The sequence below is a fragment of the Apus apus genome, chromosome 13 (genome assembly GCF_020740795.1).
Source record: "Apus apus isolate bApuApu2 chromosome 13, bApuApu2.pri.cur, whole genome shotgun sequence".
NCBI classification, from domain to species: domain Eukaryota; kingdom Metazoa; phylum Chordata; class Aves; order Apodiformes; family Apodidae; genus Apus; species Apus apus.
In genome coordinates, this window is record NC_067294.1 from 1,621,112 (window position 1) to 1,643,042 (window position 21,931).

Genomic DNA, 21,931 nt, shown 5'->3' on the forward strand with positions numbered 1-21,931 from the left:
CGCGCACCGCGGAGGCTCCGCACGGCGGCTCCGCCCCTCGCCTCCCCCAAACCCGGCCCGGCCCCCTGCGGAGGCGGCGCGGGGAGTCCCGGGGGGTGGGATGCCACCCCCGGGGCGGGGGGATGGGATGCTGCCCGGTGGGGATGGATGCTGCCCCGGGGAGGAGGAAGGGAGGGAGGGAGGATGCTGCCCCGGGGTGGGAATGCTGCCCCCGGGGGCACCGCATTCCCAACACCCTCTCTCGGCTCCGCAGCTTTTCCCCTTTTAAGCACAGACGGTACCAGTCGCTGCCGGCTCGGGGCTGTGCCGGTACCAGTATCAGCTGCTGCCGGGTAAGCAACCGGCGCCCGGTGGGGTGGTCTGGGAGCAGGGAGGGGGCCCCGCCGCCCCCAGCCCGCCCTAGAGCTTGGATGCAGCCCCTTCGCAGCCCACGCCAGGTTCCCCCCCGTAATGCTGCTGCAAGGTGGACGAATGCCGTTGCACAACGCAAGAGCTGGGCACACCCGAGAGTCGCGATAATCGTTAATAGATCGGAAACTGGAACCGTTATCGATCAAGCCTTCGGCTGGGCTTGCGGCCGGGGTCCCGGCGGGAGCAGGGCTGGGGGCAGCGGCAGCCGGGGGGTCTGCCCGCCGGAAACGTGGACAGAGCTGGAGACGGGGGAATGGGAGCGGGGGGTGGGGGGTCTCCTACACACCGGCATGGGGGAACATCCTCATCAAACCCAGCTGTGGAACCGAAACGTGCTCACGGTCCCTGACGGTCTGACATTATGCCCAGCCCAGTATTTTTTCCCAGCAGTGTTGATGCAGCAGCCAAGGTCAGCAGGGTCTGTCCCGAAGGAGCCCGTGGCAGCTCTGGCCTGGGAGAGGAGCTTTTTATATTCTGGTTTCCTATCTGTTAACTGTTATTGCTCCACACGTGACTCTGGGCTTTGCCTGGAGGCAGATACTTAGATAGCTGGTAAAGTCACTGCAGAAATCTGAGCAGTGCTGTCATCTTCTGAAATAACTCCAGGGACACTGCGGGTGGTTAACATGCACCCAGGGCTTGGCTTCCCGGGATGACAGAGCTCCCTGGAGCGGTACAGCGGGTCGGGGACGGGACAGCCTGGCCGTGCAGACCTGCTGGTGGTGGGCGAGGGCAGGCTGGGGAAGCATCTCCCCAGCAGAGGTGACCAGAGGGTGATGTGAGAGGTGGGGGGGACAGCCCGGGGAGCAGCCGCCTGCGGAGGAGAAGCAGATGGCAGCATTTATCCGAGCCAGGCAGAGGTCGCTGCTACTCGGGATAAGGGATGGAGAGCTGATGTCATGCAGTGAACGCGAAAGGTTTAGATACCGCCTGCATGGAGAGAGGCTGGAGGTGCCAAGCCTGGGCCAGCCCGCAGCCAAACCTGTCCGCAGTGATAAGAGGGGAGCAGAACTTAGGCCGAGGGCCAATTCGGGCCGATCAGGGGCTCGCAGGCAGCAGCAGGCAGCAGCCTCCCTGCCCTGCCTTGGGGCTGTGCAAGAACCGGAGTAAAGAGAGGCAACGCATGCCTGGTTCCAGGAGGAAATAAGGAATTGGCAGTGTCTTGTCTTAAGCATTAATGTTAATGCAATCTTGATAATTAGTCAGTCAATAGTAATTGTGGTTAGGCTGTAAATTTAGCATCTCAAAAGTAAGCATTAGACATGCGTGACAGGTTTATCTAGTTTGCAGGTGAATCCTTAGTGTATTAGAAATTTCATGTGTTCAACACAAAAACACCACGAGCTTTTCTCTTACGTTGTGACTCTACATAAATTAGCAGTTACAGGAGCCCCTTGTGTTCTGCCCAGCCCCACTGGCTGCTCCATTATAGCCCAGGGCCATGCCCCTCCTGCCAGCCCTCCTGGGACACTCCCCAGGCTGCAAACCCCACTTCCCATCCAACATCAGGGATGCATCAACCCAGGCACGGAGATTGTGAAACCCACATGGAATGAGTGGCCAGTAAATGGCTCAGGCAGTTGTGGAGCAAATTCAGGGTAAAGACCAGCCCTAGTTCTCCCAAATGACCCCTCTAAAAGCAGTCAGTGCATCTCACGGCAGCCTCCTCAAACACGCTGTCAGCAATTAGATGAAAGCAGCATGTGGGAAATCAGGTGGGAGAGATTCCTGTAAAGTGAAATCAGAGGCTGATGAGCGGGCAGAGCAAAGGAGAAGAACTTCCAACACAGGGGGAGCAGGAGCAAATCTTCCCCACAGCTGAGAGACCACCTCTCATGCAAGTATGTTGTTCTTGTGCAAACAGATTTTTCTAATGTGGCCTAAACCAGTCAGGCAGGGGTTGGTTGGAGAAGTGGCACCGACGGGCTGTGATGCTGCAAGCTTGCCCAGTGGCCACGGGGCAGACTGGCTCTTGCTTGGCACATCACCCTCACCCTGTGTGACACTGTCACCCAGCATGGCTGTCACCAGAGCTCCTGGTCTGCTCTGGGTTAGGGTGGGTACTGCCAAGGATTACTCAAGGCATCCTCTGACTTGGTGGGACTGCTGTGTCACCCTCCCAGTAGCCATCTCAAGAACCAGGGATGAAAACGTGATAATTTAGTTTTGCAATTCTGTGGGGCTCACTTAGCACTCGGATCGTGTGGGAGCTCACTTGTCGATGAGGCAGAGCAAAATCCACTTTGGAAGTATGTTTCCTGAGCCTGCAGATTGTCCTCTGAGGGGCTGGGTGCTGGAGCTCAGGGGTCACCCAGTGGGATCACAGTACAACCAGACTCTGCCCAAGCCTTGCCCTCACCCTCCTGCCTGCCTGCTTCCTGCCCTGGAGCTGGTGATCCTGTCCATCAGGGCCATGTCCCACTGGATTGATGGCATCTGAGATAAAATAGTGTTTGGCAACTCCTGCAAAGGCCCGTGGCTCATGTCAGCCTTGCTGCTCATGTAGCAGCACAGCGGATCTCCCTGTGCAAGGCTCCTGTGGAACCCTGTTCACTTACGGGACTCAGAGCTCAGGGCAGCTGTGCCACTGCTTCCTGGTTCCTGGCAGTGCTGTGGGAACTTTTCCCCTCCTAGGCAGGGCTGGCCAGACCAGCACTCAGTGTGACTGGTTTCCAGGCAAGCATGTTTGTGGTAGGAATCCTGTTGAAAGAGACAGAGCCAGGATGCCTGTGGCACTCGTGTGAGGACTGGGATAAACCCCCAAACTCATCTGCTCTGGCAGAAGCAGCTTTCCCAAGAGCCTTCACCAAGGACTTCAGTACTTGTACCTGGTGCAGTGTCACTTGGCTCAGGTAAGACACACCACCCCTGCAGGCTGGCAGGGCACCACACACATGGCCACCACAGCTGGAGCAGGTGCATCAGGTGTCCTGATGAGCAGAGCAGCACGCATGTTGTGGGGCAGCACCACCCTGTCCTGCTTCTCTGGCCCCTCAGCCTTTGGGTCGGGGCACGGTGATGTGGGTGAGGGAAGGCAAGGCTGCAGTAGTGCCAGGAAAGGCAAGGGATCTGGCTGGAGGAGGGATGGGATGCCTGATGGCACATTAGTGTCCAGGGGACGGGCTCAAAACCATCGCTGTGGCTTCAAACCGCCTCTTCCCGCGCTGCCTTGGCCAGAGGTTCTTTGGAAGCGTTGTCCTCGGCCGGGCCTGGCTGTGCCCACTCGGGAACCAGCCCACCACGCGGGGAATCATCCTTACGGAGCAGGTTCTCCCATTGAGACACGGCGGGATATTTCGGTTTCCATCACTAGGTGGAGCAGGAGACAGGAGCAGGACCCGGCGGGAGCGGGCTGCATGGAGCTGATCCTGCTCCCACACTTCAGGTGCCCCTCATGCACCCCAGCACCCCCATGCATCCCCTACGCATTCTACACAGCCCCCTGCACCCCCATCTACCACTGCTTACCCTATGCATCCCATACATCCCCCCGCACCCCACGCACTCCTTTGCACCCCCAGCGATGTTCAGAAAGGCCCCAGGGCACTGCCTGGCGAGAAGGGAAGCTGTCCTGAGGATGGGCTAGACACCTTCCAGGAGGGACACGCGTGACTGGTGCAGCCTGGGGACAGGAGCAGGGACCTGGTGGCCTCCTGAGGTCCTCCCCTCCAGCCAGCTTTTCCAACGACGCTGCTCCGTGTCCCGCGGGTGCGAGCCCTGCCATCCCATGGTGCCAGCAGCTTGCATCCCTTCTAAATTGTTCAGCTCGGGGAGGACAGACACCGCTGGCCTCCCAGTACCCTTCAGCTTTAGGAGCAAAAGAACTGAAGTGTTTCTTCAAAACAAATAATAGTTATTTTCATTAATAAAGCTACAAGTCCAAAGTTGTTTGAGCAGCATCTCTGCCCAGCATGAGCCCACCCTGTGCATATGAGAACACGAGCTACCCGATGCAGCAGCACTGGCTGCAGCCCAAGCCCTCCCTGCATGAAGGAACCACTTCAGGACTGCATAAAAATTCAACATATTTAAGTGTCCTGGTGCAAGAAGCTGCTCCCAGGCTGGGGGAGCTCTGTGGGTGTCCCCCGACAGCCTGGGCTTTCCCAGGGAGAAACAGAGAGGCAAAATAACTTGCAGACAACTTCCCTGTCAGTCAGGAGCAGTTTTGTGTGTTTTATTATATGTGTGGGGAAGATTTTGTTCTCTGCACTAATTAAAATTGCCTCTTTTATGCATGAGAAAGGGAAGAGAAGGAACTCTTCTGAAGAGCCTCTCTCCCTCTGCCTCCCCTCCTGTGGCACCAGGACTTCTATCCCAATACAAATGGACCAGCAAAGATATTTTGTTAAGGTCCCTGGGGCAGCCATCCAATAAAAAGCAAAGTTAAACAGCTCCAAACAAAAGCAGCAGAAGAAAGGGGGTGGAAATAATGCCCAGCTAAGTAGGAAACTTTAATGATGATACATGGAAAAAGTTAAACAATTAGAACTTGAATCAGTCTGGCCCTGGTCCCACCTCGTTTAGCTAATAAACGGTGCCCTGGCTCTTTTGATCTTACCCGTCTTTTTTTTTCCCAGAGCAGGGAGGAGCCTGGAGGAGGCTCCTGGGGTTGGCAGGTCAGACGGTGGCTGCAGGGACCAGGGGGGACAGCAGGGGCGCTCGGGGGTGCACCCTGTGTCCCCCCCAGCCTCACATCCAGGGGTTGTCCCAGAGAGCTGGAGCCCCACAGCAGCAGTGCCCAGGGCAGAGGGGCTGGGGGGCTTGGTGACTATAACATAGAAACACATCCAACACATGTAGACATTCAAGGGTGAATGGAAATAACACTAATTGGAGAGTCATGAGCATGTTCATTATTTGAATATGGGCACTAATTAGAGGCTGAGTTCCGCAGACCCACAGTGCATGAGTTCCTGCCACACGTGGATCCCCAGAGCCTTTGTCTTTTGAAATAATTTTAGGCACATATAATTCCTCTATATGAACACCTTCCAAAACAAACCTTTGGGATTAGGTTTCTGTTGCAGGCTCTCAACTCACACCAATTCTGACTGTCCCACATACCAGTGAATCAAATACCCATCAGCTGTTACAACCAGACCCATTGTGATTTCACTAGAGAAGCCAACATCACCCCTAGCTCAGCTGCTGAGCCCCCCTGGGCCAGCCCTCATGTTCCTGGTCCCAGGCTCCTACCACCCTGTGGGATTCTGGGGTTCAAGGTCAGCAATGACAGGGCTTTTGGCACAGGCTTTGCCCCCACCATCACACCCACAGCGATGGGGCAGGTGACAAGGTGACATTCCCAGCCCTGCACAGCTGCAGCTCCTGGTCTGGTGAGAGCCTGGGCCACCAGGTGGAAGAAGGTGCCTCCTGAGCAGCACTGGGGCTGGTGAAAAGCTGCCAGGAAACCCAGTTCCTGAGCCTGACACTGAGCAGAGGTGGGGAAGCTCTGGAGCATCACAGGGTGAGCTGGGACTCAGCAGCAGGGAGGAACCAAGACACGATGGCCCTTCTTGCATCTGATGGGACACAGGGTCCCAGGGGAGACCCAGGAGTTAAAAAAACAACCAACACACCCCAAAACACTGACCAAACCCCTAACAAGGTTCTCAGAGCCACAGACCCAGCAAAGGCCAAGCTCTGCATTGTGAGACATAAAACCGACAACACAACTTTATTCTGCATTTCAGCCACACCCTCCCCACGTGTTACAGAATCAAACTGTCCCCCCGTGACAGGAGAGGCTCTCCCAGCTTTGGGCAGCTCCTGCAAGCCCTGCAACAGGATGAAGCCAGGAATCAGTGTGCCCTGGGATGGGTTTCTGAGAGGCAGCTCCAGCTTTAGGCTCCTTTTGGGGATCAGATGCTTTGATTATTCCTAAGAAAGGGCAACACGAGACAAACCGCACAGAAAAACCCACTTGTGGGAGCTCGGGTTGAAGTTAAAGTCTCCTCATCATCTACAGTTGTCCCAAGTATTTCCCTTCAGATGGTCCAACCTACCAAGCAAGGCTATGCAAATACAAGAAAAATGAGGCTCAGCACTGTGATAAAAATTTCCACGTGATTCTTGTACTCAAATAATTAAAAAAGCTTCCTGCCTCTGGGTGCAGCACCTGTAGGAAGAAATGGCATGGATAATGCTCCTGACCCTTCTCCAGTCCCAGATTTCTTAGCCCCCTGTCCTGGGAAGCCAGAAGGGGAAGGAGTGCTTTGGCCAGTGCCCCCTCTCCGATTTTCCTTTTCCATGGAAGGGAAGTCAGCACAAACGTTTATTTTTGTCCCCCATGTCCTCCCTCTCTCAAGTGAGGAGGAGGAAGGAGGCTGGTGCAAAGCAGAAGTAATTTTGTGGTACCAAAAAATGGCTCCCACCACCCCAGCAGCTGAGGGACTAAACTCTCTCCTCCGAACACTAACATGAAAAAAATTCCCATTTTTCCAACAAAGCAACATCCCAAGATCCTATAAAACTTTTCCTCATGAAATAAAGTGGATGATGGACCTGGCTGAAATACCTGCCTTGGGTTATGGGTACAAATCCAAACCTGCTGCCTCTGGATTTGGTCCTCCCTGCTGCTCCTGATACTTCCCAAGTGCCTGGAGGGATTTTATCACCACCACACCCTGGCAGCAGCCTGGGGATCTAGAAATAAAGGACTACAAAAATACAGCAAGAGGTGGTAAAGAGTCAGGATGGCCCAAGCAAGGGCAGCTGTGGAGCAGGAGTGTGGGAGGGAAGAGGTGGGCTCTGCTACCTCAGTGTCTTTTGAGGCGCTGCTGGGGGGATCTGATGACAGAACCAAATTAGCAGCGAAAGGAGAAAGAAAAAAGCCTCATCATGTGCTCTGTGTGGAGATGTCTCAGGGAACTGGGATCACTGCATGTCAGCTTTGCACTGCAGTGCCCTGATCCAGGGAATCTCACAGCAAATACTGCTCCAAGAGACAGTCCTTCTGCAGCACATCTGCTGGATGGGGCTGAGCTGGGGACCCCAACCCATGGTACCGTGTCCCTGATTCCTCAGGGGCTTGGTTTGTCATCACCAGGGCAGCTGGAGGGCAGGAGTAAGGAGAGTAAGGTCAGGATATGGGAGTCAGCTTCTTTTGTTAAAGTGCCTTATTTTCTTTGAGCTTTTAAAACATCCTCCTTGCTTTTTCAGAAGAAGAGAGGGGCAAAAAGAGGAAAAAAAAAAAGAAAAAGGAATACTGGTGTTCTAGGAAAGAAAGTAGAGGATTAATCCATATTTACACAGAACTCGGACAAGGTTATGGCACAGAGTAACAGCCCAACACAGCAACCCGAAAAGCAGAGTGTCAAGAAGAAGGGAAAAACCTGTTCCTAAGCTTTCAACACCATCTCCCGGAGATCCCAAGCGCAAACGGTTTTATCTGGGAAAAGGCCTTTTAGCTCGGGCGCCGGGAAGGGGGGTTGATCAGAGCCCTGCCAGCGGCGGGGGGACCAGGGTGGGCACACGGCTCCTCGGGAGCTCAGCCCGGCCTTAGACAAGTTCAACTTTGGCATTGGGATAAACAGCCACCACGTCGTAGCCCTCGGGGGGCTTCACCCGCTCCTTGGCATGCGTCTCGCAGTACAGCTGCTCCTCGATGAAGAAGTACCCGCGCTGCTTCAGGTTCAGCCCGCAGTCGTCGCACATGAAGCACTCGGGGTGGTAGAGCTTGTCCCGAGCTTTGACGATGGTGCCCCTGGATGGGGGGAAGAGACGGGGTGAGTGCAGGAACCGAGGGCACCACCAGCTCTTCCTGCTGCCTCCAGGAAACACGGGAGCTCAGCGAAGGGAAGCGGCAGGCAGGGGCACGCGTGGGCGTTATCCTGGGCTCCCATCCCAACATCTCAGCCCACCCAACACTGCTCCAGGTGCAGCTCCACCATATTGCCATGGGAAGGGGTGCTCCATTCCTGTTTATCCCCCAGGGCACCCACCCCATGGCTTGAAGCAAAGCAGAGCCTCAACAACCAAGGTTCTGCCCAGACCCGAAGGCTGGGAGCCAGTGTCCCCCGAGCAGTGCTGGCTGGGCAGGGACACACCCTGGATCTTGGAGCTGAGACCCTTTGCTCACAGCACCAGCAAGAACCTGGTCACAGGCATTTGCCAAAAAATAAATTACAACAGAGCATAAATTACAGTAGGATGAAGCAGGAAAACACTCATACTCTCTGAAATGAGAGCCAACATCCATCTGTTGGAGAGTAACTTTTAAACAAACAAATAACCTGCTGCCCTCTTCCACTTGACCCTCGAGGTGTTTCTCCTTCTGTAGGGCAGCAAAGGAGTGCCAGCCCTATGCACAGTCCCTGGGCAGCTACTGTGGGCAGAAACCACACCATGAATCATCCCTGGTTTGCTGTGAGATTTCCTTAAAAGGGGCAATCTAAACTGTGGTGCTCAATGCCAGGTTTATAGATGGGCAGCAAGAACCAGAAAGGGATGCAAGGTATTCTGCTCCAGATACCGCCATGGAATCATAGAATCCCAGACTGGTTTGGGTTGGAAGGGACATTTAAGGTCATCCAGTTCCAACCCTCTACCACGGGCAAGGACACCTCCCACCAGCCCAGGTTGCTCCAAGCCCCATCCAACCTGCCCTTCAACACCTCCAGGGATGGGGCAGCCACAGCTTCCCTGGGCAGCCTGGGCAGGGGTCTCACTGCCCTCATAGTGAAGATTTTTTTCTTCCTCATGTTTAACCTAAGTCTCCCCCCTTTCACCTTAAAACCATTACCCTTCATTCTGTCACTCCCTGCCCTTGTCCCAAGCCCCTCCCCAGCTTTCCTGGAGCCCCTTCAGGCACTGGAAGGTGCTCTCAGGTCTCTCTGGAGCCTTCTCTTCTCCAGGCTGAACACCCCAACTCTCCCAGCCTGTCCCCAGAGCAGAGCTGCTCCAGCCCTCTGGTCACCTTCAGACCCTCCTCCGGACTCAGGGTCCTCTGCTATAAATTCAAGGTCCTCTGCTATAAATTCAAGGTCCTCTGCTATAAATCCTAAGCCCCCATGCCTGGTAGGAGCTGGCCCAGCCATGCCCCCAGGCTGCTGTCCCCACTGCCCCAGAGGTGACACTCACACGATGCCGTTCCCGCAGCGGGTGCACTCGGGGAGCATCTGCAGCCCGGACACGGCCCCGCCGAGCTTGGGCACTGGGGACTTGATGCTCCTGGGGTTGCTCAGTCTGTCGAGTTTTTCACCTGCCAAGAATTTGAAACAGACACATATTGAAAATTTGGTGTTTTTTTTTTCCACCACCACCGCTACTCCACCCCCCTTTTTTTTTTTATTTCCCCTTAAGCAGCCAGAAGAGGCTCCACCTGCCACAGCAGAACCTGCAACTTGTTTATAAGGAAAAAAACAAACAGTGAGACCAACAATCTCCAGAGTCACAGCTCTCAGGTCTGCAGGTGACCACAGGACACTGCACTGACCCTCTGCTCATCCTAACAGATCACAGATGGTGCCAGAAGGCCCTGGCTGCATCAGGTGATCCAGCCACGGATGCTGACAGCACCAACTCAGGGCACACACCTTATCAAAAGGCAAAGCAGCCTTAATCCAGAGATGAGAGATTAATCTGGTTGCAATACATTTAGTGAGTTAAGAAAGACAAATTGCAGAAATCTCAAAAAGGTTCCAGGAAGAAAGATTCTGTCACACCAGCACTTCAGGTGCACTTGGTAGATCCACCATCAGGCAAGGAGACTGAGAGGAAAGCCTGTAGAGATTAGGCAAATCAAACCACCCAAGAACAGAACTGTCTGCATTTTTCTTCCTAGAACACTCATTTCATCTCAAATAATCTAAATTAATCTAAAATAAAACACTGTGATACAAGAGAAGGTTTCCTGGGGCACCAAGCCTCCTGTCACAAAGGTCCAACGGCAGGAAAGGAGGCAATGAAAGGGACATGGTTTAGTGGTGGACCTGGCAGTGCTGGGGGAAAGGTTGGGCTTGATGACATTAAAACTCTTTTCCAACCAAAACGATTCTGTGATTCTATGACTCCTGTGATCCCTTCAGCCTCACAAAGTGCTGCTCTTTAAGGGTGCAGGATGGGGCTGGCAATGCTGAAGAATATACAGCTTCCAGCAGAAACACTTTCCATATAAAACTGGTCCTGGTCTGAGCCACCCAGCTCCTCAGGAGAGGAGATCTTGACTGTAAAAGGACAACACACAGCAGACTCTGGCTAAAACGTGTTATTTTAGGCTTAAGAAAAAAGGAGCAGGGGTGGAAGCTGTAAAACAACCTAGCAGGAACACTCCCAGGGATTTCAACTGTGCTGAAACATCCCAGAGCTTTGTGCCAGGAAAGATGCTTTTCACTTCATTTCTCATCCCTCATGCAATAAACACTGATAGTGCTGCAACCACCGAGGCACGAGCGAGGCTGTGTCCTGCAGCCACTGGCACATCCCAGTGCCCAGCACGGCCAAGAGGGAAGGGCCTGGGACTCTCCTGGCACCCCTGCCCCAAACCCTGCCCCAACTCATCCCCTTGTCCTTCTCCCTTCCTCCTGAAGGGCAGCGCTGGGTTCCTGCCACCCCAGGGCTGTGGGATACTAAGGGAGGTGGGAGCAAAACAGTAAAGATCCCATTTCCTTCCCTTTCCCTGGCACAGAGGGCAGGAAGGCAGCTGGGCTATTCATTGGGATTAACAGGGTCACCTCCTACTTGCATCTTCCTAACAAGAAGACCTGGGGGTGCAGCAGACCCTGCTGGAAAGCTGTTCCTGCTCACTCTTCATGAAGGACTTGAAGGTACATCTGGAACTCATCACTACCATGGATTTTCCTGCTATGGGAGGGAGGGGCTCTAATATTTGCCCCACACACTTCCAAGGCTGATCCCATTTGTGCTTTGCAGCCGTGCCTCAGCACCACTGAGAAAACTCAAACCTTGGAAACCCTTGATGCTCAGAAGTTACCTGCAGTCATGCTTCTCGTGAAGCAAGAAGCAACATCCTTCTAGTCAAAGAACAGGGTTCTCCACCATTTTATAGACACAGAAACTGAAATGCCTGACTCGCCACCTCTCACAGCTTCATGATGAGATTTGCAGTAGCTGGTGTTTTCCCATCAAATCTAAGTTCCCGGATTCACATGACTGGAGTATGAGGCTCTTGGAAGGAAGCAGAAGGAAGAGCCTTGCCTAATGATTGTAAAGTGACACCTGAAAGCTTGAACATAAAAGCCCCGATGGACTTAAGGCTGAAAGGTGACTAAAAAGAAGCTGCAGTGGATAGTTCGGGGACCTTAGTATTTGAAGCTCAGAGTTGGCTCCTGCCCGTGTTAACGACCCAGGCAGGAAGCTGTGACAGACCTGAGAAGTGAGCCAAGAGCTGCTGATCTCTATCCCTGCCTTGCTGAGGACCATCCCACGTCCTTATGCAAATGTCATTTGCTTCACCAGGCCCAGGGCTCCCCACTGGAGACCTTGCACAACCGCTTCAGGCCGCTGCGCTTCACGAAGAGAGTCATGAAAGCCAGCAGCTCTGCCCAGGGGCTGTTTGCAAATCCCACTTTCACACGATGCTCAAGTCAGCCACACACTTTGCTAAGCCCAGAGCATCTGCCACCCTGATTTGAAAGCTGCCAGCCGGGTGCTCCCTCTTGCAGGGTGCTTGGAGTGGGGCAGCTGCAGCACCCACGCGAAGCCGAGTGACACGACAGAGAGCAGAGGAGTCTGCAAACCCACCCACCTCACCAGCACCCACAGATGGGTCCTTTACAGGCTTTTCAAGCTTCTGGACCTCAGCAAAGGAATGAGAAGGAGGTGAAGCCTGCAACAGCATCTTGGTGGGTGTGTGGCCATGGAACAGGACGCAGAGGGAGCAAATAATGGTTCGAGCCCAGCAGCTCTGGTCACAGGGAAGTGTTGGGGACCCGTAGGGACACCCTATGGGTGCCAACCTCCTTACCATTCTCACCAGCCTCCAGCATGCCCTGCAAGTACCGGAAGGATCCAGACTGCTTAGGCTCTGAAACAGGCTTTTCATAATCCTGAAGCATCTTGTAGACATCTGACTCCACATCAATCCCATTTCTGTTCCGTGGCAGAGACTTCAAGGGGTCGAGGCTGTTTTTAAGGAAAAGCAAAAAAGGCTCAAGTGAAATATAAACAGCAACTGTCGGCTCATCAGGGAGGTACTGAAACCTCCTCATTCCCACAGATTGAATCAAACACCTCCCTGTTCCCATGGGTTTCCCTGCCTGGAGGTATGTCTGTCCCAGGAACAGCCCTTGAACCTGGGAAGTTAAACTCGTTCCCTGTTCAGCTCCAGTTGAGCAACACAGCTTGGGCTGGCCCAGTTACCAGATGCCTTCAGGAAAGAGGGCAGCTGCTTACAGGCACTGCAAATTGTTCTGCCACACATGGAATTTATTGGGGGGAAAAAAAAAAAAAAAAGGGTAAAATAATGTGTTGCATTAATTATGTCGAGCCAGGAGATCCACCCAGCCCTCAAAGCACTGTCAGGGCAGCCAGTGGTGGGAGAGAGGGTGCTGGTGCCAGGCAAACCCCCTCACCACCCACAGAAATCAGAGCTCCTGGAGGTGACTCCACGAGAAGATCCATTTGCCAGGCAGAACCAAGAGCTTAAATGCAAAAGCCACCCCAGGGAGCTGCTGGGCCCTGGGGACAGGCCAGGGGAGCTGCCCTGTCACCCCCATCACCCTCCCACCCACCCCCAGCACCCAGCCCTGGGGCTGCTCCTGGTCCCTGTGGAGCATGATGGGGGCAGGACAGACAACAAAGGGTGATTCCAACCATTATTCCACTTCATTCAACACATCAAAACATGAAACAGTTTGGAATAAGTATTTTGGGTATGTGTTTAAGTGTCCTGCTGAGGACAGATGAATTAAAGTGCTGCTGAGCTTTGCTGAGGCCCCACAATGCAGCTCTGGGGGAAGGGGATGCTTTCCCTTTTTATGGAGAAGGTCACAAAGGTCATTATAAACCCAATAAAAACAGGAAGAGCCCTGAGCCCCAGCAGACACCTTTACACAGTTTAGCTATTTTCTGACTCATTTTCTCCACCAGAATTATATTCATGCCTGCTTAAAAAGAAATAAAATTCACATTCAAACAAAGGAAAAAAAAAAAAAAAAGGAGACAAAATTCACTTTCCAAGAAAAGCCAAAGCTCTGTTTTCTGGGAGTGACCCACCAGTTTCTTCTGGGTGTCCAGCCTCTGGAGAGGAGGGACAGGGCTACTGCTGCCAGGGTCAGGGCTGCTGAGGACCCATCCCCACAATTCCAGCTTGACCCAAACCCTCCCCAAATGCCCATCTGCCCATCTCTGGCACAACAATTCACACACTTCCTACGAAAAGGGGCAGGTTTGGACCAGCCCAATCAAGCACAAATTCCAGGAGACCACACTTCTGACCCAATTCCACTCCAAGGCCCAAGCCCAGCTCTCAGCTCACAGGCAGATAACATCAGAATTTGTTCTCTGGAATTTTTTTTTCTGAGCTGTTCTCCTCTTTCCAACTGCCTTCACGTTCCTGGAGCAGCACAGGGAATACACTGGCTCACAGCACCACTGGAATCTGGATTGGTGCAGGCACGGAGTTGCTGAGCTGCAAAGAAACTCTCTTTGCTCTTTGTGCTCAGACAGACATGACTTTCTAGCAGAATATTTTGCCAGTCTGGAGGAGCATAAATCAGCATCAGCCATCTGAGAGCATCGCAGCCCACAGCCTGGCCTGTCTCAAAGTCCGAGTTATCCACACAAACTTTTCTTGGCTACACAAAAGCCTTTTCTCTCCTACAAGCATTATTTATTTCCCAGCCTCCTGGGCAGCTGCACTGAGCAGATTTTACATTTATAAACATCCCAAATGTACTGGGGTTCAGTTTCTCTGTGGACATCTCCAGCTCCCAAGGCAAGCGTCTGCTCCAGGGTCTGTGGTGCTGTGATCCCAGTGCTGAGGAGGGCAAACTCCTTCCACTCTGCCAGCAATACATATAGTTTGAAAAACCAGGATCCTGGGCTCTGTGCCACTCCCTGGCATTAATCCCAGCCTGGGGACTGGATCCGATGCTGCTCATCTACCTGTCCCCACCAGCAGCAGAAGGATCTTGCAAGGACCTGGCAAACCACCACCTTCACCCACCTCTGAGATAAAGTATTGAACATCGTTTCAGCATCACAAGCTTCCACTCAGCATTGCAGCTGCTGCATAAATACACGAGGCCATTTTGTTCAGAGCTGGGACCCTCCAAACCCCCTTTCTGTTTTGCTCTGGTTTCCCACCTACACTCAACTAATGGAGCAGGAGCTGACCCAGCACCTCTGGGGCTCCAGGAGCATCCCAGCCTCAACTCATAGCCCTGAAGCAGAGTTTGCAGGAAGAGAAAGGTGGTGGGACCTGGTGTGTGGGCCACGCTCTGGTGCTACCTGAGGGCTGGGGTGATGTGGAGCCCGCTGAGCTGGGCAGGCAGCGCCGACTCGGAGCCGCTGCTGCCGTGGAGCCGGGGTGGGTGATGGTGCTGCACGTTCAGCATCTGCTGCTTCTCCACGGTGGGCAGTGACCTCCGGCTCTGGGCAGGCCCGTTGTCCTGGAAGAGAAGAAAAAGCAGCAAAAAAACCCTGTGAGATTTCCCGTTCTTAGCACAACACAGAGGGAGAGGCTGTGTCGGGACACGCAGGTCGCAGCAACAATATTTCCCGTGTGCTGGGGAACCAGAGCTGTGCAGCAGGAAAAGCCAAACTCCTGCTCGACCTGCACTGAAATCCTGCTGAACCTCTGCAGCTTTCCTTGGTCTCCAACCAAATGAACTTGTCCCTTTCTCCGCTTGGCCACTGCCCAGTTTTCTGCGCTTATTCTCCTGCTGAAGTGTATTTGTTGTTTCCACAAAAAGCAGGGCTGGAAATCTGCTTCTCCCCGTGCCTTGCATCACTCCCAGAGCATGGAGTGCTCTCCTGGTTTAGGGACAAGCACTCCTCATTTACAGTATGACCAAACACTACAAAGCCCCATCTCTGCAGCCACCCATACAGGCTGGGCACAACCTGCAGCCAAGAGGCCAATCCAGGTATTTTCATCCACTTGTAACTACCCTTGGCCACAAAGATCTGTGTTCGTTTTGGGAGGTTTTCTCCCAAAATAAGATCAGAAATTAACAGTGTGAGAAACACCTTGGCCAAGGGTTTAACTTGGCCTTCATATTTTCATTGGCTTGTTAATTCCCAAGGCAAACTATGGAAAGCTTTGTGCTGTATGACCTCAAGTCAGGAACTCAGATGCCATTAAAACACAAGTTTTCCATATTATTTTACCTACATAAAACATTACCTACATGTTTTTCCAAGGCTTTGTTATTCTGCCCTGCACACATCCATAAATCCAACCCAGGCTGCCAGAGCCAGGCTTCACCCACCCAAGCTCAGCCTGGGGAACAACCAGCAGCCCCTTCCCCAGGGAAAGGCTCATTACCAGCTATTGGGAAAAGCAGCAGAAAGCTGAACACAGCCTAAGGCTGCTGCTATTTCCAGCTACGTGAGTCAGAAACACCAATGGGAGAAACAGATGCTTGTGTAAAAGGTGGTAATATGTTTAATCTGGTTTAATCTGTTTAATGTGGTTTAATCTGTTTTAATCTGGTTTATTCTGTTTTCAGGACAGAACTTCAGCAATCCTGCCTTGCAACAGCTTCTCAGTAGACTGAGCCTGATGCAAAACCAAGCAGAAGAGGAAAACAGTGTCCTGTGAACAAATAACCAAGTGCATATTGCAGGGCTCTAATACAAAGCTTGCTTTTGACTGAAATAATCCAATAAATACTAATTGGAAGCAAATGTTGATGACTGGAGCATGTCAGGAAACACCGGTGCTCCCAAGCCCTGTAAAAACGAACAGCTACAAGAAATACAAAACAGATCCTGCTAGAAAGTCCAATCCTCCAGTTCTTCCCAAGGCAAAAGTCCCATTGATAAGAACAGGCCTGGAGGATGAACTGCAGGAAGGTGCCTAGGAGGGGGTTTTTCTGCCAGCAGCTACAAAACCTGCAGACTCAGACAAGCTCCCAGCACTGCCACCACCTCAGCAGCCACCCCGAGCCCTCTGGGCTCTGCTCCTTCCACACTGTGCCTGCACACACATGTGGGGAAAGCTGCTGCCAGCATCACAGCTTCAAATTATCTATTAAAAAAGGAATTTTGCTGCCAGGAATAATATAATTTTAACTGCTCCCCAGTTCATGCTCTTCAATAAATAAATAAACTGAAAATACAACCAGGCTATGGGCTCCAACTCCCAGATTTACATTGTTATTTCAAGGGAAATAAAGAACTTTCAACTGTGACACAGAGAGGAAAAGAAGGACCATAAACATTCTGGGGTAAAAAGCAATGGCCTGTGCTGGCTGGCCACTGTGAGCCACAGGGTTCTGCTTTTTAAAAAGCCATTAGTGTTAATTATCTGTGCATGGGGGCTCAGATGCACACCCGGTCTGAGGGAAGTGGCGCTGGGGCCTCTGCCTGCAGGAGACAGGGATGGGTTCTTTCCTCTGGCCCCATGAGCTCCTCCACACCAGGGACACTCAAACCCTTAGTTTGGGCTGTTTCTGGAATGAAAACCTCCTCCATCCAAGGGCCTGGAGACCATAACCTCCATGGACTCACTTTAATCCAAGGCAGCTTGCAAAGCCTTGGCCATTGGTCCTTGTTAAGCTCAGCAATTTGTACATCAAGAGCAAACGTTGCTATAAAACTAAAGCTTATTGCTTGGGCACTCTGCAAAAGGCACGAAAGCCTGATGATGGAGACATGGCATTGCAGAGCTCTCCCTGCACTGCTGAGCTTCTGAGCATCCCTGATTGCCACCAGCCCCTTGTCCCTGCAGGAGGAGGATGCTGGTGGTGGCGGTGGCAGCTCACCCTGATGTCTGCTCAGGTTATAAAGCCACAGGTGACCTAGCAGCATCCGTAGGGATCAACAGACTCCTCTTGATGGACATCAGGGCACTCCTGCTACCCTAACACCTACCAGACTATGGAGATGAGGCAATGGAGGTCCCTCAGCCTTTTCCATCAAGCTCTCTGCAGGTTCTGGAGAGCTGTGCTTCATGCTGGGGCAGCTAATGGCTTTGTGGGAAACACAGAAAGCATTTACCCCTCCAGAGAACACCAGCCTTTGCCTCCCCTGTTGCTCTTGGCTTCTCTGCAACCCAACATCCCTGTTGCACAAAAAGCTGCTCCCAGGATGGAGCTCAGTCTGCTTTTTCTCATCTCAAAGGCTGTGAGACCCCTGCCAGGCTTCGTGTTGTGCAACACACTCATGCAGTTGTTCTCGGAAACCTAGAACCAGATGGATTTCTTTGCAGTTCTCAAATTCAAGATCAGAACAAATTTCCCCCCTTCGGGACCTCATTTGCTTTCCTCTGCTGGCTGTTCCTCCTGCTTTTTACAGCCTCTCTTAAATTTAGAGGGTTTGCAAACCCTTCCTCAAAGCTGGCCGGGGAAGCTTCACCAAGGAGAATGCTTTCAGCTTATGAAACAGAGACTCACAATGTGTTTTCTCACGCTTGCCTCCCAGGACCATCAGTTCTGAAGTATAACCAACCTCCTGACATGCAGCACCAGGAGCTCCTCCAGCCCAGGCCTCCCCACTCCTGGCAAACACGATGCACGAGCCATCCCAGCATGGAGACATGAGGCAGAGCTGGGAAGGAGCTGCTTGGATGGGTGGAATCCCAACACCCAGGAGCAGGTGGGTCTTGGGGTGGTGCCAATGCAGCATGACCAGCAGTGAGCACCTCTGGGCAGTGCCTGCCCGGAACAACCCTCTCTGCTCATCACTTACTGGAGACCCCCAGGGGGAAGGAATGAGCAGAGGAAAAGGGATTACTTGGAGGAGAATGAGCCACACAAACAAAAAATAGATGACTGCAGCAAGCACCTGCCTTGCCCAGCCTTTCTCAAACCCTCTCCTCCTTCTGATGCACCCGTCAGCACTGTATGAGCACAGCTTGTGCCTTTTATATTCAAGGGAGAGATGCTGAATGACAGGTTGCTTGGATTTAATCCTCAGAATTCCTCACTGAGCCAGAAACATGGAGAGCTTTTTTTCCTTCTTCCTTCTACAAGCACTTATTCAATTTCTAGCAAATCCCTCTGCTCCCCACTGCTTTTTACCAGATCTCTTTTCCCTTCCATCAGCTGAAGGTATTTCATTTAGCTACAGCGTGATGCTCAGACGCAGCCAGAGGAGCAGGGAGCACGACCAGCAAAGGAAGGGAGCTCAAATGCTTTTCACAGGACATCTTGTATCCAATTTCAGGAAACATCTAGGGGAGCACGAAAAGAATAAAGCTGAAGATTTCAGCAGAAACACAAATAGAGTTGGTGCCTTTGCCCAGCAGAGCTGAAACACACATGAGGTAACAGATTCAGTGATTGGCTTTGCCTGTTCCAACCCTGCTAGAACAGCTGAATTGGGGCACTTTAGTCCCCAAGGGCTTTAGTCAAACCTGAAATAGGACAGAAGACTCAAAAAGTGAATACTTCTATCAAGGATTTTATTATTTTATATATTTTGCAGAATGCCCTCTTTCTCCTTCCAGTCTGTTTCAGCTCCAAGTCCCTAGCTCTAGAGGCCACAGGCTTTGGACACAGTTTTGGAGAACATCAGACTTTGTGTTCTGATCCAAAGCAATTAAAATTTATCCACTTCACTGTTTTCAATTAGACCTTTAAAGGCCAGAAGTACAAACAAAATAATTCAGCTGATTTTCCAAACTATCAGAGATTAACTGAAGATTACCAGTTTGAGAAGCCAACATTGGGTCCTACAACCTACACCCATGTGCTTTGAGCAACAGCAGTTTTGGCATGTCTGAGAAACCTTCCCTGTGAGCAGACTCTGTAGCCCTCCAAGCCCCAAACCCATCCTGGACTCCAGGAGTTGGGACTTGACAGAAGGCACCCACTGCCCTTGCCTTGGGCACTGCAGAGTCACTGGTGCCAGTGCCAGGCTGTGGGTCACTGTGCCAGGAGTGACAGCCCTGGAGAGGTACATGATGATCATCATTTACTGCCTTTAAACGATGGGTCATTTCTGACTGGGTTACAGCACCCGTGACAAGAGTCACCCCAAATGTATTTGCCTGGAGAGGAAAGTTTCTGAACCCTTTTGTAAACAATGGTTAGGAATTTCTTAACCTCCAGGAGGAAGAGACAGAAGGAGCGCTCGCATGAGAAGCAGCTCTCTGATGTAAAATGAGATGTTATAAAAATAAATCGGCTTAGGGAAAGCTACAAAAATGTTCCATCTCTATATTCTGCACTATATATTGTGCAGCACACTTTGAACCCAAGGACAACCTCTCACAATCACAAAGAATTAAGCTACACAGACCCTTGCTGAAAGAGTAAACACTTTTCCACCTTGGTGTGGCCACACTGATGGCCACCAGTGAGGGGTTGAGGGCCAGTGGCAAGGAGCTGAGGGCCACTGGCTCCCAGCAAACAGCTTTGATCCCTGGGAGAAGCCACAGCCCTCATGCAACTTCAAGAGCTCAAAAGGGACTTGGGCTTCAACGCCACGACCTGATCCCTTAAGCTCCCTGGCTCCCCAGCGGGCTCTTCAAAATCCACAGCCATGGAAAAAAGTTACCTGGGACTCACAAGAATGATTAAAATGTGTTTCCATTTATCCCGCCTGCTTCAGTGCAGAGGGCATGTTTTTAATATCAGCAGTGCAGGGGGCGTGTAACGAGAGGACAGAGGAGGGCTTTGTACAAGTGAACTGGTTTATGAACACTTGGGTACAAACTGTGGGGCCAAGGGCTCTGCTGCACCAGGAGGCACAGGACAGACCTTTTCCAGACCTTTTCTAACCCCCCCTCGGGCAAACTCTGCAGACAAAGCCCTTCTGCACCAGCAGGGTACACACATTTGGAGATGGGGGAACTGCTGGATTGCAGGAACCCAGTAAACTCTGAGTAAACCACAAGTATCTCCAGCTCCCACAGTCCTACCACAACCTCAAGCACAGTTTCACACATGAACTGAGCTAAGTCATTTTAGAACAAATTAGACTAGGTGAAGAAGCCCTAAGAATGAAAGAATTTCTGTGCATCCTGTAAGTAGTGTTTGACTTTCATCCATCCAGGACAACTTAATGATCATGAATAGAAAATAAATTCTTGTGAAACCTCCAGGTATTTTTGCAATACATTGTACAACAAAGGGAGAAGAGCCTTGAAACTCCCCTGTGCTCCAGCAGCACCAGTGCCCTCCTGCCAGATGACGACCCAGCCTTAGCTAAACTCAACAACAGTCCAAACCCTAGAATGGATTTTCTCTCCACTTTCCAGTGTTAATGGTCCCATTTCCAACCCTGGAGCAGCCAGGTACATTGCAGGGGACTGACTGTTCCTCAGTGCAGGAATCCTGCTGATGTTCCTGCCAGGCACAGGCTGCTCCCTGTGGGATCAACATCCCCCCTGCTAGAAAACAATGTTCACTACAGAGGGAAAAAAAACCCAAGACCATGACAAGTATCCCACCAGGTCACAAAAGTGACTGCAAAGAGCAATTTGTTCACATTAAGCGAGCAGCAAGGAGAAATGAAATGGGTAAGTTATTTTCCCTGATGGAGAACAAAGACACTGAGCTACTCGTGTGCTGCCAAACAAACACTCACTATCTCTGACTACAGAAGCAGGCAGGTTCCTTACCTGTGTTGACAAAGACATCACTGAAACTGATGTTATCTAGTAAAACAACACAGTATGTATCTGCATTAGCTCTTTATCCAACAGCACTTTCTATTTTGTCCTAAATGAACCCACACTGTTACTATTTCAGTTCAGCTCCTATTTACCTTTCGTGAGAACAAGCTATTCAAGTTAACTGGACAGAAGAAAACACCATTTGGAAGTTTCCACTCCGATTCTTTTCCCCCCTTTATCCTAAGACTGTTTTTTCCTCTTTCATTTACCAGGATTGTTGAAGCTCACTTAATAAAGATGCTGATTGTTATAGGAGATATGTAGGGAATTTCATATAAAAGGTTACAGCTCAACATGTTGCAGCGGTACCGAGAAAATTCCTTGGCTTTCAAATGAGTCATAATATTGTATCACAGGAAAAAAAGTAATAAACCCAAGCACACACCAACTTGTGTGTAATCTTCTCGCCCAGTAAATCAGATCAGCAGGTTCTGGTGGTGCAGAAACCCCTGATACCTGGGTGTGAAATGCTGCCTGAGGCTGACGACAGCGGCCGTCAGGACTCCGCGTGTTTCTGCTCTTAAATCAGTCACAAACCAACATGCTGGGAGTTCCCGTGCAGCGGGAACAGGGTCTCGTGCCAGGGAATTATCTCATCCTTTGTTTTCCCAAAAGGAGGCAGCTGCTTTCCTGGTCCTCCTGCCCCAGCAGCACCAGCCCATGCCCGTGCAGGGCTGTTGGACGGGGGTCCCCAGCAAGAGGTTTTCCAGGAGCAGCCGTGACCCATCCCGCCCTCCCGGGCAGGAAGGAAGGTCGGTCACCTCGGGAAAG

The 21,931-nt window shown here is 51.8% G+C and overlaps 1 protein-coding gene across 1 annotated transcript in view; it reads right to left on the reverse strand.

Moving 5' to 3' along the window:
* Nucleotides 1-4,767: 4,767 nt before the first annotated feature.
* Nucleotides 4,768-21,931, reverse strand: part of PDLIM4 (PDZ and LIM domain 4) — a 42,111-nt gene continuing 24,947 nt past the window's right edge. Inside the window, exons 4-7 of the mRNA XM_051631520.1 lie at nucleotides 14,824-14,984; nucleotides 12,338-12,495; nucleotides 9,493-9,613; nucleotides 4,768-8,116 (exon numbers count right to left, since the gene is read on the reverse strand). Coding sequence (XP_051487480.1) covers nucleotides 7,912-8,116; nucleotides 9,493-9,613; nucleotides 12,338-12,495; nucleotides 14,824-14,984 — 645 coding nt within the window. The 3' untranslated portion in view covers nucleotides 4,768-7,911. The remainder of the gene's footprint in view (nucleotides 8,117-9,492; nucleotides 9,614-12,337; nucleotides 12,496-14,823; nucleotides 14,985-21,931) is intronic.